Source organism: Lucilia cuprina, chromosome 6 (assembly GCF_022045245.1).
Source record: "Lucilia cuprina isolate Lc7/37 chromosome 6, ASM2204524v1, whole genome shotgun sequence".
In the NCBI taxonomy this organism is placed as follows: Eukaryota; Metazoa; Arthropoda; class Insecta; order Diptera; family Calliphoridae; genus Lucilia; species Lucilia cuprina.
The window spans coordinates 50938804-50958571 of record NC_060954.1 but is presented as its reverse complement, the minus strand read 5'-3'; the positions used below and the strand labels follow the sequence as shown (position 1 = coordinate 50958571).

Here is a 19768-nt window from a genome sequence, read left to right as displayed (position 1 = left end):
TTCAGTTCTGTTCTAGTTCTGTTCTAGTTCTGTTCTAGTTCTGTTCTAGTTCTGTTCTAGTTCTGTTCTAGTTCAGTTCTAGTTCAGTACTAGTTCAGTACTAGTTCAGTTCTAGTTTACTTCTAGTTCAGTTCTAGTTCAGTTCTAGTTTTGTTCTAGTTCTGTTCTAGTTCTGTTCTAGTTCTGTTCTAGTTCTGTTCTAGTTCTGTTCTAGTTCTGTTCTAGTTCTGTTCTAGTTCTGTTGTAGTTCTATTCTAGTTCTGTTCTAGTTCTGTTCTAGTTCTGTTCTAGTTCTATTCTAGTTCTGTTCTAGTTCTGTTCTAGTTCTGTTCTAGTTCTGTTCTAGTTCTGTTCTAGTTCTGTTCTAGTTCTGTTCTAGTTCTGTTCTAGTTCTGTTCTAGTTGAGTTCTAGTTTTAGTTCAGTTCTAGTTCAGTTCTTGTTTAGTTCTAGTTCAGTTTTAGTTTACTTCTAGTTTACTTCTAGTTCAGTTCTAGCTCAGTTTTAGTTTACTTCTAGTTCAGTTCTTGTTCAGTTCCTGTTCTGTTCTAGTTCTGTTCTAGTTCTGTTCTAGTTCTGTTCTAGTTCTGTTCTAGTTCTGTTCTAGTTCTGTTCTAGTTCTGTTCTAGTTCTGTTCTAGTTCTGTTCTAGTTCTGTTCTAGTTCTGTTCTAGTTCTGTTCTAGTTCTGTTCTAGTTCTGTTCTAGTTCTGTTCTAGTTCTGTTCTAGTTCTGTTCTAGTTCTGTTCTAGTTCTGTTCTAGTTCTGTTCTAGTTCTGTTCTAGTTCTGTTCTAGTTCTGTTCTAGTTCTGTTCTAGTTCTTGTTCAGTTCTTGTTCAGTTCTTGTTCAGTTCTTGTTCAGTTCTGGTTCAGTTCTTGTTCAGTTCTAGTTCAGTTCTCGTTCAGTTCTAGTTTAGTTCCAGTTCAGTTCTAGTAGTTTTGGGCCCAGTAACGCTAGCAATTATTTATATAAATTTATATCATTATTATTTTTCCACAAGAAAACACTCTTTTTAGAAACGGTTATATTTCCAATTTTTTTGAAATAAATATTGACAACATTATCTGCATACGGACAAACTCATTACCAGCGATTTTTTTCCGTTTTGTAGACAAAGACAATTTCTGTCTAAGAAACCAAACAGAAACTTTAGATGAATGAGGAACGAAAATATTGAAATAGCTAATGACAAAACTTGTTTCAAAACAGAACATACATACATCTAATATCTATTTTTTTTGTCAGCAACAAACAGCACAGACCTATTACTCTCATTTTGCAAGTTGAACAGTATAGACTGGTTCTTGACCCAGTCCCAAGAGCATGCATATTAAATTGATTACATACAATATGTATTTTCTTTCCTAGTTATCTTTCATTCCTCCTCATTCGTTGATACTTTCACACGGTTTATTTTTGAGAAATCTTGTAAAAAAAAACTCATGTATGTAGATGAGATTTAAGACATAAAATAAAGAAAACTATTAATAATATTTTATTTTTATAATTTTTTAACAAGCATCAAACTAAACTAGAAAGAAAAAATAAATAAAAACAATTTTCCTTTTTCTTATATTTTTCGTTTTAATTACAGGAGCTTCAAAAGAGATTGGTACTGCTTTAACCAGAGTATGTTTAAGACACAAGGCGGTTGAAACACGCCTTAAAACATTTACAGCTGCTATAATGGACTGTCTGGTACAACCATTACAAGTGAGTTTATTTACACAAATCTACAGACTTTCTTCTTTGTCAGGTCTCCTTATTGATGTTTACATATTCTTAAAATGTTTTCCCCTTTGATGTCGGAGATTTTCATTAACCTGTTTTTTTTTTTTGTTTTCTTATTTTTATCTTGCGAAAATTTCTAGGATAAATTAGAAGACTGGAAACGTTCTGTAGCTACTATAGATAAGGAACATGCCAAAGAATATAAACGTTGTCGTACTGAATTGAAAAAACGGTCGACAGATACGTTACGTTTACAGAAAAAAGCCCGCAAAGGACAATCTGATACATTGCAATCGTTAATGGATTCACACATGCAGGATGTCACACTAAGACGTGCTGAACTGGAGGAGGTGGAAAAGAAATCCTTAAGATCTGCCATGATTGAGGAACGTATGCGTTATTGCAGTTTTGTTCATATGCTGCAGCCAGTAGTGAAGGAAGAATGTGAGGTTATGTCGGAATTGGGTCATTTACAAGTAAGTTTGTTATTTTGTAGATGTAATTGATATCATAAACATGCTGTAGCCTATAGTCTAGTTTGTAGTCTAATCCATAGCCTAGACTATAGTCTAGTCCATAGTCTAGACTATAGTCTAGTCTATAGTCTAGACTAAAGTCTAGTCTATAGTCCACTGTTTAGTCTAGTCTATAGTCTAGACTAAAGTCTAGTCTATGGTCCACTGTTTAGTCTAGTCTATAGTCTAGACTATAGTCTAGTCAATAGTCTAGTCTATAGTCTAGTCTATAGTCTAGTCTATAGTCTAGTCAATAGTCTAGTCTATAGTCTAGTCTATAGTCTAGTCTATAGTCTAGTCTATAGTCTAGTCTATAGTCTAGTCTATAGTCTAGTCTATAGTCTAGTCTATAGTCTAGTCTATAGTCTTGTTTATAGTCTAATCTATAGTCTAGTCTATAGTCTAGTCTACTACTATAGACAAGACTATATTCTAATCTGCAGTCTAGTCTTTAATATAGTCTAAAGCCTAGTCTATAGTCTAGTCTAAAGTCCAGTCTATTGTATAGTCTATAGTCTAGGCTAAAGCCTAGTCTATTGTCTAGTCTATGGTTGATTTTAAGAAATCCTTTTAAATTAAACATTTTCTTTGCAGGAGGCCATGCAATCGATTGCTTTAGTTACCAAGGAACCTCAAGTTTTACCAGCTGCCAGTGAGGAATTGATACATGATGCTAAAGCGTCTATAACTTTATATCCCGAATCACCAAGTGCCAGTGCTGGTGGAGGCGGTTCTCTATCCCAGGGTGGTTGTTCGAATTCCTTGGGTTCGCGCAAATCATCAGTGTGTTCTATAAGTTCAATGAATAGCAGTGGTTCTAGTAATTCTCCTGGGCATCCTCATTATCCTAGATCTTTGTCACAGGTAATTAAAAATAATATATTTTTATAAAATTTTTGTTGTTTTTTTTTCATAAGTTGTTAATATGCTTTTGTTGTTGTTTTAATTTGATTTATTTTTTGTTTGTTTTTTTATGTTTTGTTGTTGTGTTTTTTCTATTTTTTTAGTTAATTTCGCCTTCTATACGCTTAAAGCCCGGCGAATCCAGTGATAGTGGCTTTTGCTCTTCACCAGCTTTAACCACACAGGTTGTTTATTCTTTTTTTTTTTGTATTTGCTTGTTTTCTAATTCTCTTGCTTTCTTCTTCATTTAACGCACTTTTGAATCTTAATGCAAAATTTCTCAACTTAAACACCTTTTCTTTTAGGCTTCTTCTATCAATAATCCTTCGCACGCTGTTACCACTTGGCCAACACATTCCCAAGACACCGTTGATTTACCATCTAACGCCTCCGAGCGTCCACACACTATTTCTTCAGCCTATGAAAAAGGTCATCAAAGGCCTCCTTTAACTGTTTACACCTTTCAAAATCCCGAAACTATACACGAAGGTGTTGGTGGCAATAACAATACTGCTGCTATAAATAATGGTACAGGTGGCAGTTCTTCGGGTCAAAATACCCCCTCGACCCAAAAGTCACCAGCTGGTGCTTTAACTAGACCACCTTTACCAGTGGTAAGTGTTGTAAAAAAAAATTTATAAAATTTTCTTTGCTGTTCTCTTAAAACACATTGTTTTTCTGTTAATTGCTTTTTTACTTAAACAAATTTATTGTTCAAAAAAATATTAAATGTTAATATTAAAGAAACCAGCTCATGTGGTAAGTTTGTTTCTTCTAATTCACCCCTGGTTTCGCTAATAGTCTAATAGTTATCCCTATTAAAAATTTTCTCATTTTTTTAATAACTTTCATCTTGTGTATATATAAACATTTTACATAATCACAATTTACTTATATCAAATTTCAAAATTGTTTTGAGAAATTTTGGACTTAAGTCTAATGTATTGTTTGAACCAAATTCTAGACTAAAGTCTATACTATTTTCCATAGTCTAGTCTATATTCTAGAGTATTGCCTTACCTAAAGTCTAGTCTATACTCAAGTCTATATTCTAGCCTATATTCAACAGATTAGACTTCAGAACAAACTATAAATTATTGTATAGAGCATAGACCATGGACCTTATTTTAGAATATACTAGACTAGAGACCAGAGATACAAGCCTGTGCAAAATGATCAGCGGCAGCGGCGCAATCAGTTTCGGCCGCCGGCTACGGTTTGTTATAGAAAATATCGGTCCAATTTAAATTTTTTCTTCAGTAATTGTTTATTTTATTGAAAATGCTTTGTATAATAAGTCTGTTATATATAATCCCGAAAATTTGCCATAAGAATTTAAATTAGTGGCAAATCCTTTCAAATTTATTAAATTATTTTCAAAAATTCGTGTGAGATTCCAATTTTTATCAGCGTTAGGGTTCTATAAATCGACTTTAGAATAATCGAAAAATCTACTCTTTGTCGAAAAAAGTCGAAAAGTAAAGTTCGACTAGTTTGTTCCAAAAACGTCGATAACTCGACTATAGTCTAAGAAAGAAGTTGAAAAGTCGACTTTGTAAATAAAAGCCGGAAAAAGTCGTAAAGAGTCGGAAAGTCGAAAGAAGTCAAAAAGTCGAAAAGATGACAAAAATTCGAAAAAAGTCGAAAATAGTGGAAAAGTCGGAAAAAATCAAAAATATTCGAAAAGTCGGAAAAAGTCGAAAAGTCGAAAGAAGTCGATAAAAGTAGAAAAGTCGTAAACAGTCGGAAAAAGTAGAAAATAGTCGATAAAAGTCGAAAAATCGGAAAAAGTCAAAAAGTACTTGGGTTGAAATCAGTACTTTCCGTTCAAAAATTTTTTCCTTTAGAAGAAATATGAAAAATCATAAAAAACTCAAAAAAAAAAACCTTTTTATCCTTTGATCCATTTACTCCAGGACAAAAGTCAAAAAACTCTAAAATAGTCGGAAAAACTCAAAAACACTCGAAAATAGTTGAAAATCGAAAAATATCAACAAGTCGAAAACATTCGAAAAGTCGACTATTTATAAAATACTAAAAGTCTAAAAAGTCTGGTCTATAGTATAATCGTAAGTCTATAATTTACTCTACAGTTTAGTCTAGTCTGTTAACTATATGCTGCGCTATAAAATATGGTAATCCTATATAGTTTAGTCTACTGTCTAGTCTACAGTTTAGTCTATAGTCTTGTCTATATTCTAGTTTATAATACTGCCTATAGTTGACAGACTAGATTAAACTGTAGACTAGATTAAAATCTAAAGACTAGACTATAGACTCGGCTATATACTACACAATAGATATAATCTAATCTACAGTCTAGGTTATAGTATACAGTGTTCTATAGTCTATTCTGAAGTGTAGTCTATAGTATTTTTTATAGTATAGTCTACAGTTTAGTCTGCAGTATAGTCTGTAGTCCAGTCTATTCTAAAGTCCGATCTATAGTCTAATCTAGTTTATAATCTAGTCTATAGTCTAGTATATATCTAGTTTGTGGTCTATAATATATTTTAATCCTTAGTGTAGTCTTTTGTCTAGACTATAGTCTAGTATATTCTATGATTAGGTCTATGGTCTTGTCTTTAATCTACTCTTAAATTAATTCCATTGTCTAGTTTAAAGTCAAATCTAGAGTGTACGCTATAGTCTACTGTATAGTCTAGACTATAGTCGAGTCTATAGTTTGACATATATTTTAGTCTAAATTCCACATTTTTAACTAGTCTATAGTGTTATTCATTTCAACAAAATCTCTTTATTACATAAAAAATTCCTCAACTTCACAATAAATTTCGATTTGTAAATATATCCCTTTTATTTAATACTTAAATAAATCTTAGCCTTTAATAGTATTTCTCATGACAATATTGTGTTTATATTTCAGCGCTGTTCATCATTAGAACGTCCTCTATCGGCCAATAATAGTCGCGGTAATGGCACAAATTTAATGCAACGTCAATGTCCATCACCAATACCAGCTCATGTCACAAAAGGTATGTTTTATCTGTGCATCTTTGTATTCACTAATACAAAATAATCTCACAGGCTTAGATCATTTTTAAATATACAATAATTATATCATATCCTTTTTTATATAAATACACCATTTCTAATATTGTAAATCCTTACAAAACTAATTAAAGCAATTTACTTTTTTATATGCTTTTTTTCCTTTTATACCTGTTGCTGCTGATAAATTTAATACATCCATATTTAAATATTGTTTTTCATTATTTTAATTAAAAATATAAAATATTGTGTTGTCTTTGTTTTAATTAAAAAAAAATAAAAATAAAAACTGCATGCTTGTGTTAACTTAATTAAAAAATAAAACGTAAATCAAATCCATAATAAATTAAATGCAAGCAGAGCTATCAGCACATCTTGCTCAGCAACAGCATCAACAACAGCAACAGCTATTGCTACAGCAGCAACAGCAGCCAAATCAACAGCAAACTTCCCCGCCTACATATGTAAATATGTCTGAATTGGCCAATATGGCGGCTATGAAAATTACTAATCAACAACAACAGCAGCAACAGCAACAACAACAACAACAGTCACCAACAATACATCAACAGCAACAAGTGTTGCAACAACAACATTCTATAGATTCCATATCATCCATACACTCTAATGATTCGAACGCTTCAATGCATCACAATCAATCGCCACACCAACAGCAACATCAACAACAACATGTTCAAACTACACCACCATCACATCAACAACAACCAACACGTTCTCATTCCTCTAACTCAAATACACCATCGTTACACTCTCATCCATCCATTGAATCGACCGTGGCCACACCACCAATCGGTCAAACTCCCTCTGCCTCCAGCGGCAGTTCAACCCCCCAGAATCATTATTCACCACTGTTGACCAATTCACCATCTTCAACCGCTGCTGGCACACCCAGCGGTGCTAGTATTACTAGCAGTGGTCTAACAACAAGTGGAGCTGCTGGTGGCGGCAATAATTCGGGTAATAATTTCATGTACAATATCTGTTCACCTACACCTCCCCAAAGCGCCAATTCCTCACAAGCTAGTGATATTTTAAAAATAACCGAATCGGAAGGTAATGGTACCGTAGCGCCATCATCCTTAACCTCTCAGACTAATGAATCGAATATTGTTTGTTCACCATCCTCTATTAATAATACAGAAATTTCTAATTCAAATAACGATGCAGATTCCTCCGGTAATGTTGTTGAGAATGATGAACGTTCTCGTGCTTCGGTTTTGCAAAAAGCCTCCATGTTTGAGAAACAAGCTGCTGCAGTCAAAAGTACGCCAACCCCACCGGCTATTGCTTCTTCTAATTTGTCACGCAATAGTGTAGCTGCAGCAGCAAATATTGACAACAGCACTAATGCAGGCATTTATGGTACACGCACTAGTAGTCAACACCAACAACAGCAGCAGCAACAATCACAGTCTATAGATCCTCAGGAAGTCGGTAAGTACAATTGCACATATTTTTTACTAGAACCCGGCCCCTTTCTTTTCTTATTTCTTTTGGTATATATTTTTTTATTATTAAAGCAAGTTAGAAATATGATACACAATATCCTTATAAATATAAATGTTACGAAAAGAAGCATCCCTATTATTATGTAAAATACAAAAAATCCATTTTTATTATCGGAAAACATTTGATGTCAGTTAAAATTTTGTTAATTAATAAATGAAGTGTCGTGTGTAATTTCTTAAACTGTCATAAAGCCTGATTTTAAATTCAAAAAGTTGCAGTCTAAATACTTCCCAGAAAGCTGTTCCGACTAAGATTTCCTTCGACTTTTATATAAAGTTCAGATGATGAATCGAATAACTTCTATTATTTAAATAATTTTTTAAATGACATCAAACATTTTATCCATCTACATATCCATATTTTATAAAAAATACCCACTATTTTTAAGTATTTATGTATATATAATATATAAATACATACGTATGTTCCGATCTTATTTATTCCCGAATTTTTATTGGTTTTTATTTTATAAAACACTAGTCGACAATCTTTATTTTTTGATTTTTTTCGTTTCTTAAACAATTTCTAACAGGATTCTTTAGTCTACAGTCAAGTCTAAAGTCTATAGTCTAATCTATAGTCTAGTCGTTAGTCTAGTCTATAGTATAATCTATAGTCTAGTCTATAGTCTAGTCGTTAGTCTAGTCTATAGTCTATTCTAAAATCTAGTCTAAAGTCTAGTTAATAGTCTAGTCTATAGTCTAGTTTATAGTCTAGTCTATAGTCTGGTCTATAGTCTGGTCTATAGTCTAGTCTGTAGTCTAGTCTATAGTCTAGTCTGTAGTCTAGTCTATAGTCTAGTCTATAGTCTAGTCTATAGTCTAGTCTATAGTCTAGTCTATAGCCTAGTCTATAGTCTAGTCTAAAGTCAAGTTAATAGTCTAGTCCATAGTCTAGTCTATTGTCTAGTTAATAGTCTAGTCTATAGTATAGTCTATAGTCTAGTCTAGTCTATAGTCTAGTCTATAGTCTAGTCTATAGTCTAGTCTATAGCCTAGTCTATAGTCTAGTCTAAAGTCTAGTTAATAGTCTAGTCCATAGTCTAGTCTATAGTCTAGTTAATAGTCTAGTCTATAGTCTAGTCTAAAGTCTAGTTAATAGTCTAGTCCATAGTCTAATTAATAGTCTAGTCTATAGTATAGTCTATAGTCAAGTCTATAGTCTAGTCTATAGTCTAGTCTATAGTCTAGTCTATAGTCTAGTCTATAGTCTAGTCTATAGTCTAGTCTATAGTTTAGTCTATAGTCTAGTCTATAGTCTAGTCTATAGTCTAGTCTAAAGTCTAGTCTATAGTCTAGTCTATATTCTAGTCTATAGTCTAGTCTATAGTCTAGTCTATAGTCTAGTCTACAGTCTAGTCTATAGTCTAGTCTATAGTCTAGTATATAGTCTAGTCTATAGTCCAGTCTATTCTATAGTCTAGTCTATATTCTAGTTTATAGTCTAGTATATAGCCTAGACTTTTTTATAGGCTATTCATAGTCTAGTCTAGAGTCTAGTTAATGTCGAGTTTATTGTCTTGTCTATAGTCTAGTCCATAGTCCAGAAAATAGACTAATTCTGAAACAGGTTCACAAACTAGTCAATATATTTTTCCATAGACTATCTATATATCAAAATGTTTAAGGACGAGCCTTTACCTTAATTTTGGCCATTGTCGTTGAAAAAAGTTACATAAAAGACAAATAAGCGGACATTCTAATGATCGCTTAAGGCAGTAGGAGTATTTTTAGTTTCCCATTTTTTCTTTTACATTTGTTCTACTTACCAAATATTGTCGACTATTGTAGCATACACACCACAAAAATTATGTTGAGATTTTTTATTTAACAAAATTGTATTTGTCCCAGTTCTTGTTGTCTTTGATTTATATAAATTGACTATTTTCTGTTCTTTATGTTTTTTTACTAAAACTTTTTTTTCGTTTTTTGTTCTTTTATTTTTCTTCCTCCACCCGTCCAAATAAATTGTTTTGTTTTTGTTAAATATACAACAAAACCAAAATCAACTTTAAAAACAAACAAAAAACTATTACACAACAACATTTTAAAAAAAAATATATATCCTGAAAAAAACGCAATTTTCAAACATAACCTAAAATCAACAAATACAATTTAAATAATAATTAATTATTAAACACAATGTACATAAAAATGGCACCAAATATTGAAACAACAACAAACAAATAAAACCCCCCTATTTTTATAAATGCGCCAACTACCATTATATTTTGTTTCTGAAAAAAATATTCAACAATTTCCCTCCTGTATACACAACTTTACCCAACCCCACCCCAAAATATATCACACGCACACACACACCTAATTTTCTAGACAAATGTTTCGAAGATTCTTTACAAGAATTAAATAATTTAATTGGCGAATTAGATTCTTTTCAACGCGAAATCGATGCCTCCAAACAGCATAAGGAACATCATAAGAATGTTAAAAATTTATATGATGGTATTGATTCCTACATATCCAATGAAACCATGACAATAATAACGGATGATAATACCACCACGATTATTTGTGAGACTACCCAACAGCAGCATTTGCAGCAAACGCAACAGGAGAAGGATTTTTGTACGGCTAGTAATCAAACCAATAGCAGCGGTTGTGGTACAGATATTTCCGATACCACATCAGAAGATTGTAATGCTGATTCGAGATCCCTAACTAGTCAAACTGGTATGGGTGGAGGAGGAGTAGTTGGAGGTGGATGTGGCGGCAATGGTAATGAATTAATTGGTGGTCTTTTAAAGACCAATTTAAAAGCTTTATCTGGTGGAGCATTTAACAGTGATTCCGAATTAAGTCGTTGTTATATCAGTGAAACTAGTTCCATAACGGGGGGCTGTGCTGGTGATGGTTATGAAAATCCCACATTTGCACACTTTGCCGCCTCATCATCAGCCTCTCAGTGTTATGATGACAATAGATCCGATACTTTATCGCTACAAAGACAAGCTTTGTACGGTGACAATATGAGTGATAATGGTAGTAATGTAGTTGTAATATACGATCATCAACCACCCATTACACCGGACATTGATTATTGCAAACAAAATTCCGAAATTGTTATGTTACGAACGAAACCGGCACAACACTCTCAATATACTCAGGAAATGCGAGAGCTACAACAATTACCCGATAATCTAACGGATACCTCCTCTCCCACATCGCCCAATGGTACGTCCGATCATTCCATGCATCAGCATATTGCTACGGTGGCACCTGCAAAACAAAGACTCTCATCATTCCGAGCATCTAGTGAACAATTACAATTATTGAATAGTTCTCCCACAGCAGCGGCAACAACAAAAGGTATGAAAATATAAACAATTAATTGAAAAATAATAGTGTGGTATACTTACATCCAGTACAGGACAGTGGGACTTAAGCAATGATTATTAGCATTATTAGGATTCCACTTAAAACTTCTAAAATATCTGTTTTTTCAATTGAATTGGACAAATTTTTAAAATTATTTCAAAACTTTAAAGAATTTGTAGTTTTGGAATAGAAACTTTTTAAGTTAAGATATTTAAAGATATTTTCGAACTTATATTCGAAAAATGATATCGAAATTATAAAGATTTTTTAAAATATAAGTTTAGTTCAATTTGAGGTCAATTGCATACGTTTACCAATTTCGATTTAAAAAAATAAAAATCACAATTTCTTGCTCAAGTCCCACTGTACTTGTAAAACAATTGCTAAATTTACAAAAAAAAAAAGTAATAAACAATTTACATAATGGTGATAATGTTAATGTTGTAGCAGCAACAATAGCGACACCATCATCATCATCATCAGCGTCGTCGGCTTCAACGACACCTTCAGTTAATAGTTGTAGTTCTAATAGTAGTGAGACCATAATACGTAAAAAATTACCACCGAAACCACCAAGTCTAACGGTGTTTCAGGGAATTTCAACGGCACAAATGGAAATCAACAACAACAGCAATAATAATAGTAAAAGTGCGAAATTATTACAAACTCCGCCGAAATTAGATTTTAAAAGTGATTTAGAGGCTAAAATATTAAAGCAAAAGGAAAAGCTTAAAAAGCAACAAGAAATTGAACAACTGCAACAACAGCAGCAACAAAAACAATTAGTAACTCCTATTAGCCAACAACAAAAACTACAGCAACAACAACAACATCACAATATAAACAACAGTATTAATTGTAATTCCTCTACTATTATCAATAAAACAAAATCACTGGAAACATCACAATCATCATCTTCAACTTCAGTTACTGTCTCATCAACAACATCCTTATCACCAACATCTTCATCATCATTGGCTAGCCATAGTAATAATATAAATAGCATAAATAGTTTAAACAATAATCACAATTCATCATCTCCATCACTAATAACAACTCCCAACAATCATGATTCATTGAAACATACTTTAAATAGCCATCAACCAAATTCTCATATATATTCTAAAACACCTTTGACAGCTCATGCGTTTAAGGCATCATCATCATCATCATGTCCACAACCTGCATTAAATTCAGTCTCGTCTTCTTCAGCCTCATTGAATGTTGTTATGCCACCTTTACCACCTCCATTACCGTCTGCTATCAATACCAACAACACCCATCATAATAATAATAATGTTGGTTCTATGTTGTGTAATACATCCCCCGCTCCTTTGTTAGCTAATGTCGCCAAGCCGAGCATTACGCCAAGACCAGCTTCATTGTCGGGTTTGTGTTTATTATTTTTTATAATTTTTTTTGTTTATAATTGTGCTAATAATTCTCATTTGGTTAAGGGGTTTGAAAAAGAACTAAATTCGTTACTGGATAAAACGTTTATTCATGAAACTTATGTTGTAAATCATTGATTTAACAGAAAAAAGTTGTTCGTAAATGGAATGAAGTTTGTAGTAAATGGTATGAATCGAACATGACATTTTCCCTTACCATTTTTATTAAATAGATGGATAGATAGATAGATAGATAGATAGATAGATAGATAGATAGATAGATAGATAGATAGATAGATAGATAGATAGATAGATAGATAGATAGATAGATAGATAGATAGATAGATAGATAGATAGATAGATAGATAGATAGATAGATAGATAGATAGATAGATAGATAGATAGATAGATAGATAGATAGATAGATAGATAGATAGATAGATAGATAGATAGATAGATAGATAGATAGATAGATAAATTAGGACATATATAAGGGCGATGAACTCATACTATTAACGAAATTATTAATTTATGTTCGAACTTTTTCCTGTGTAAATGATTATGAATAAGTTTCAAAATCGTTAAAAATGTTTTCTCTCTAAATATTTCAACTAAATTTGTTTGAAACTTTTCTTTACTAACGTTTCTTGTGATTTTCAAATATAAACTTTCTTTCGAAATTTCAAGGTGTCTTGTGCTTGTCTTAATGCTTTATAATAACCTATCCTTTTGTCCCTCGTTAATTGTGTGTGAATAACCAAAACTATTATTTCCCTTTAAAGAAATAAACTTACCTCTAAGTACTCCATTTATTGTATGTATGTCAACATTTTTAATTTTAAACATTTTTATATCATTTTCTTTTATTACATAAAATCATTTAAACAATCTTAAGTATCACCATTATCATCATAAACATTCTCCTCCCCCCGCCCAATATATACACTCAAACATTAACAATAATAAACCAATTGACAGGAAAAACTATTAATATTAATTAGAAACGTTTAGAAACAATTCAAATTAATCAATATACATTAACACGTCTGTACATACATATTCAACAAATAACAACAATAAATGTTTTTGTTGTATTATATATGTGATGTATGCAAAATACTAGTGCACTTGATGCATATTAATATGTTTTAATAAATAAATTAATAATAATATGAACAAATTAAATAACCAACCCTTTTTGATAAAATTATTCTCCTAAAAAAAACAAATTGTATTAACATACCTCTGCTAATGATAAAAACAAAAGTTTTGTATTTTTAAATAATTTAAGAAATATTATAAAGAAATATTTCAATAAAGTTTTAGATAAAAATGTGACACTTGGTATAAAGCTGCAGTAGGGTTTATGACCTCCCAACTGCCAGACTTACAAACAAATGCCACAAAAAAATTTTAAAAATATTCATTTAAAATTAGCTTAAATTATTTAATATTACATAACTATTTGTTTAAAAACTAAAAACAATATCTAAAAACTATGAATGATGTATTATGGTGTCTTGTCTAATAACTTGTGCATAATTTAACAGTCACAGTTGTCAAAAAAAAAACAATAATTATCAGTAAACACTATATATACTTACTATAGTAAAAAAAGAAAAACATTTAAGAAACAATAAAACTCACTTATATTATATATACCCCATAGGATCTACCCGTATTGCTAGACGGTCTTCAGTAAATACTGCCAAACCACCACCGCCCGTAAGACGCAGCTCATCAGTAACACCTAGTCCAAATACACCTACAACGGTAAGTTTATCATATTTCTTAAAATCCATCAAAATATCCCATTTCACAGCTTAAATAAATCATACAAAAAGGATTTCCTGTTAGAGCCTTAAATTAAATGGGTGTGTGGCTAAAAACTTTAAACGAAACTAACTGTCACAAATTGCACTATTAAAACTTAATCCCTAAAACTCACTTAAAGAAAACTTTGTTAAATTTTAAGTTGTTATAATTTTTTTATTGAATTAATTATTATTTATTTATTTGTTAAAATTTATTTTTTTCTTAAAACTTAAAACAATCCATAACTTTAGCCTACCAACACAAATGCTATAAATATGTTGCATCAGCAAGCTCATTCTTTAAATACTTCCACCGAAAATTTTCCTCCACCACCGGCTTATTTATTGGATGCACGTCAAACAACTCCCACCTCTCCACCATCGTCGATCATGCCCAATTCATCACAGAAGGTATCGGAAACTGTTAAAGCTTTGTCGGGTTTGCGTCATCAACCTGCATCTCCTCATACCTTAAGACGTCTCCAACAACAACAACAGCAACAGCAGTTGCAACAACAATCTATGTTACAGGTGAGGTGGCAACAAGACCTAATACAAAATGCATCAAATCTAGCGCCATGTCTCTAAACATGTATCAAATCATGGATATCGCCTAATGCTTTTTCAACATTTATAGCATAAACAATAAAGAAACTAAAAAACTTTTTGAAAAAATTTAAGAAACATGTTTATAAACAAAAATATGTTCGTAAATAATCCGATCGGTCTTTTGTCCTTGATCGCTATTCCGTAGTTATTATAAAGTTTTGTGTCTATAATCAAGTATCTATAGTCTAGTATATAATCCAGTCTATAGTCTAGTCTAGTGTATAGTCTAGTCTATAGTCTAGTCTAGTGTATAGTCTAGTCTATAATCTAGTCTAGTGTATAGTCTAGTCTATAGTCTAGTCTATAGTCTAGTCTATAGTCTAGTCTATAGTCTAGTCTATAGTCTAGTCTATAGTCTAGTCTATAGTCTAGTCTAGTCTATAGTCTAGTCTAGTCTATAGTCTAGTCTATAGTCTAGTCTAGTCTATAGTCTAGTCTATAGTCCAATCTTTAGTCTAGTCTATAGTCTAGTTTATATTATAGTCTATAGTCTAGTCTATAGTCTAGTCTATAGTCTAGTGTTTACGAATTAATAACATATTCTTTTAAGTTTATAAACATGTTTCACTTTTTTGCAAACTCTGTAAATATCATTACAATTTCTTGCTTTATTTGTTGTATTTTTTTATTTTCTATCAACATCCTTAATTTTAATTATTTTCATTTTATTTACTATGCTATTTTCTTATACTGATAAACAATTTTCAATTTAATTTTTTTCAAAACACACCTACACCTCTGCACTTCCACAAACACAAACACACACACACACACACACATAAATACATCACACAACTGTAAACGAAAAAAAAATATATTAACCATAGAGTCCTATACACCATCAAATCTATTCTCCTAACATTACTACCCCAACATCTCCTATAACATTACCCATGCACGATGAACCTGAATATGATGCTTATTATAATACTTATGTTGAAGTACAATCATTTGCTGATAACGATAAACTAATAACGCCTACAAAAAATAATGCAAATATTGCTTTAATGCTTAATAATGTTAATCCTAATAAAATAATATCACCACTTTATCAACAGCCACCAAAACAATATCAACACCAATATACAAAATCCTCACCTGTTTTGTTATCACCACCTACAATTAAACGTACAACGCCCACAACACCCCTTACGCCGCTATCCTCTTTACAAACTGATCTTGATGAAATTCCCCCTCCTTTGCCACCACCAAATCCCAATCAATCACAAACTACTCACCATCATCAACATCAATTATCCTTACCGTTACGTTATCAGCAGCAGTTGCCTACGCCAGGTATAACTGCTCATAGTAATAATAATCATATGCCGCCACAGCAATTACAACATCATCATCAACAACAACAACAGCAGCAGCAAAATCAATATCAAGAGCAACAACCGCAAGATTATAATAATGGTGAAGCCATTTATGGCACAAATTCGCCAACTGTAAGTCCAAATAGAGTTGATATGTATATGGCAACATGTTGAAAACTAACCCCACTAACGGTATTCCTAGAGTAAAAAACAGATTTCATTGCTAAAAAAGACAAAATTCTAATATATAATTGACCAAAGGATGATTTTTAAAAAAAATATTACTCTTTGAAATATTGGCACTAGAATTTGTTTTGAAAAAAATATCGAACATTTAACAAAAAAAAAATAACGATACTTAAACAAAAACAACATTTTTATCAATTAAACTTTTAATTTGTTTTCATAATGTTTTTCATACTTATTGTTTTCTTTTTGCAGTCATTTCGCACTTCATCACCCGGCGGCGGAATATATGCACAACCGAAAATTTTAAATAATATGTCAAGTTTTCGTACCAACAGTCCTGGGCCTAACGGTCATCAAACACCCACACAAACACATGTGCCAGCTCAACCAAAAACTAATCCCAATCTAATAGCTCAATTAAATGCACGCTTAAATAGTAAACAACAAAATTCGAATGAAGCTATATATGGTGTGTCCTCGATAAATCATCATCAGCAGAGGGAAGAAATCTATATGCGTAACTATCAGCAACAGCAGATGTCGCCACATTTAACACAGCCACCACAACAACAAACACAGCAGCAGCAAACCTACGACGGTAAATTTTTTGAAAATATTAAATCTAAAATTTATGGTAGTTTTAGCACTTCATCATCATCAACAACTTCATCACAATTACAAACTTCATCACAATCACAATCATCTTCATTAGCCTCCTCAACAAATACATCAACATACCAAACATCTACGAAATCTTCTTCATCTGTAGTTAGTAGTCATACAACAAATACACAGCTTACAGCTACAGCTAGTTTCAATGCATTACCACATTTTCCACTTTCATCTTCAACATCATCGTTACTTTCTAAAGTGACTTCATTTACAAAAGAACCAACTTCTTCTACTTCTTCATCTAAAACATCATCATTATTATTGGGTTCTAATAAAACCTCGCATAATTATACTTCTCACACTACAACTTCTTCTACTTCCACCTCCTCCACTTCTGTTCATAATGCTCACAATTCTGTAAATACTATCAATTCTACAACAAATTCTTCTACTTCTACTCACTATCATCCCCCCTTAAATAATATGCAAAATGCAGCCGCTGAAAACAATGCCAATGCCACTTTCAATACCAACCAAAATCAAAATCAATATTCTTCTCAATATTATGCGCCTAAAAATTTAACAGCTGCCCATCATCAGCAACAACAACAACAGCAACAAGCACATCAACATGTGCAAAAAGTGGCAAATGCTACAAATATGCATCCATCGCGACAATCCCATCAAACAATGCCTATGTCTCAGTCCCCCTTGCCGCCACAGTCTGAACCGATTGTTCAGCAATCTCATTATCAAACGGCTCATCATCCACATCATCAACAACGCGAGCCAATGCATCATGCATCATCAGTTCAGCATTATACGTGTCCGCCACCGCTTGAAGATCCTCCACCACCACCAATACATAACAGCAATAATAATTCAGCTACTATGCCCAAACGTGCGAATAGTAGCCATCACCAACATCATCAACAGCAGTCACATAATTTGGCTGCTTATGCAGCAGCTTCCTCTGCCGCCACTTTACCTAAAAATATGATTCAACAACAACGTTTACAGCAACAGCAGCAGCATCAACAGCAGGGTATATATGGTACTCAACAAGCCCAACAGCAACAATATCACGCCCCGGCCGCCATAACAGGCGCCCCTCAACCAGCTCAACAATATCAAAATCCCCAGCATATTAGTCAACGTCCACCTATGCCACTGCCACATCATCAGCAGCAGCAACAACAACAACAACAAGCCCAACAGCAACAACAACAACAAACGTCTCAACAAACTACTAATAGAAATAAAACTGCCACTGTTAATGTTAAACAGCCACCGGTACCCTCTCGTCATTCCAGTGTACAGCAGAAAATATTTGTGGCCACAAATCCCTTCATACAAACCACTACTATACACTGTCATTCGCCCAGTGCAACATCATCCGTCCATTCTCAACCAGCTTCACCTATTTGTAGTTCACCCACTCCCTCTTCAGTGGCTAGCATTTATGGTACCAGCAGTCGTCGCAGCAGTGGCAGTGGTGGTGGTGGTGCTGTCTTGTCTCATTATGATGTTGGCGGCGGCGGTGGTGGTGGTAATGCTGGCCAAATGTATTACAACCATCAATTAAATACTGCCTCCAATACAAGTGAGAACGCGTATTTCCTAATGCCTGTTGTTTTTTGAGTTTCTTGTTTTTTTTTTTGTTCCTTTCTTTGAGTTAAACGAAGCATTTTTGAAATTCTTTTTTAATTTTGAATTATTCCCAGCGGAAAATGTAACAAAATAGAAGATATTTTTTTACATTATATGTTTGCATGCTGCTTACTTTATTTTTATGTTAAATTTAAGTTTTTAAATTATTATTTATATATAAAAAACGTGTAACGACTTCGGTGTTGTGTGGAAGCAACTTGTCCAATATTGCAGCTGCATTTTGTCTGTATCCCCTTTTCACGTAAATAACTTTAAAAGAAATCAACAAAAATCAACCATCTTAAATCGGTTTAAAAAACGTTAACCTTTCGTTTCATATATAAAGTTCCTATCATTCTTTACCCCCCCCCCCCTGGCTATATTCAAATCATTTTGAACATTATTGCACTTTAAATGAACTAGATATAATATGACATATTTAGTTTGTTTAATAGTTTTATTAAATGTACCATTTAATGTTTTTTACTGTCTCTCTACATATAACACTTTTGTCGTGTGAACTTTTTGCATATTAAAATTAATAAACTTTTCTCCTCATCTTTTATTAAATTTTGTTTATTATCTGATATCATAATCGAGCTTTATTAAAATTCATAAGTGCATATCGAGTAATTATATTCAAAACTCTCTATTTCATGTTTTCTATTAACTAGTCTACTGACCAGATTACAAACTTGTCTATTGAGTATTCTACAAACTATTGGCTATTCTACGGACTCGACTATTGACTAGGCTATTGAATCGTTTAAAAAATAATCTATTAATTAGTCTATTAAATACTCTACGTACTAGACTATTAACTGCTCCATTACCTATTAATAAGTCTATTGACTCATCTACGGATTTTCATATTAACAAAACAACGGAACTTAAAGCCGTGATACACGGTTTTCAGATCTTACAACATTGTCAGTAAAAAGTTCGGAAAATGTTTAACAATCGTCTGAACTTACAATTTTATATTTGCAATGTTGTCAGAAAAAGCATAAGCTACAATGTAAGTTTCCAGTATTATTAGACATTTCCTGTACATTTTACTGCCAACGTTGTAAGATCTAACAACCGTGTATACATAGCATTATTCTAGAATGTTGATCAGTATTTGGATTAGTCGATTGACTAAACTAGAGTCTAGTCTAC

The 19768-nt window shown here is 32.4% G+C and overlaps 1 protein-coding gene across 30 annotated transcripts in view; it reads left to right on the top strand.

The window, feature by feature from the left end:
- LOC111686228 (alpha-protein kinase 1) overlaps window positions 1-19768 on the top strand; it is a 131517-nt gene that overhangs the window by 105609 nt on the left and 6140 nt on the right. For 3 of the 30 annotated variants that reach the window (XM_046954289.1, XM_046954278.1, XM_046954277.1), the window contains exons 5-19: window positions 1592-1710; window positions 1869-2204; window positions 2838-3107; window positions 3251-3331; window positions 3452-3760; window positions 3891-3905; window positions 6034-6142; window positions 6519-7613; window positions 10022-11014; window positions 11471-12412; window positions 14084-14187; window positions 14481-14759; window positions 15665-16288; window positions 16598-16943; window positions 17454-18560. In XM_046954289.1, the coding sequence (XP_046810245.1) occupies window positions 1592-1710; window positions 1869-2204; window positions 2838-3107; window positions 3251-3331; window positions 3452-3760; window positions 3891-3905; window positions 6034-6142; window positions 6519-7613; window positions 10022-11014; window positions 11471-12412; window positions 14084-14187; window positions 14481-14759; window positions 15665-16288; window positions 16598-16943; window positions 17454-18560 (6729 nt within the window). The remainder of the gene's footprint in view (window positions 1-1591; window positions 1711-1868; window positions 2205-2837; window positions 3108-3250; window positions 3332-3451; window positions 3761-3890; window positions 3906-6033; window positions 6143-6518; window positions 7614-10021; window positions 11015-11470; window positions 12413-14083; window positions 14188-14480; window positions 14760-15664; window positions 16289-16597; window positions 16944-17453; window positions 18561-19768) is intronic. The other 27 variants (XM_046954302.1, XM_046954280.1, XM_046954300.1 and 24 more) reach the window with 24 other exon arrangements.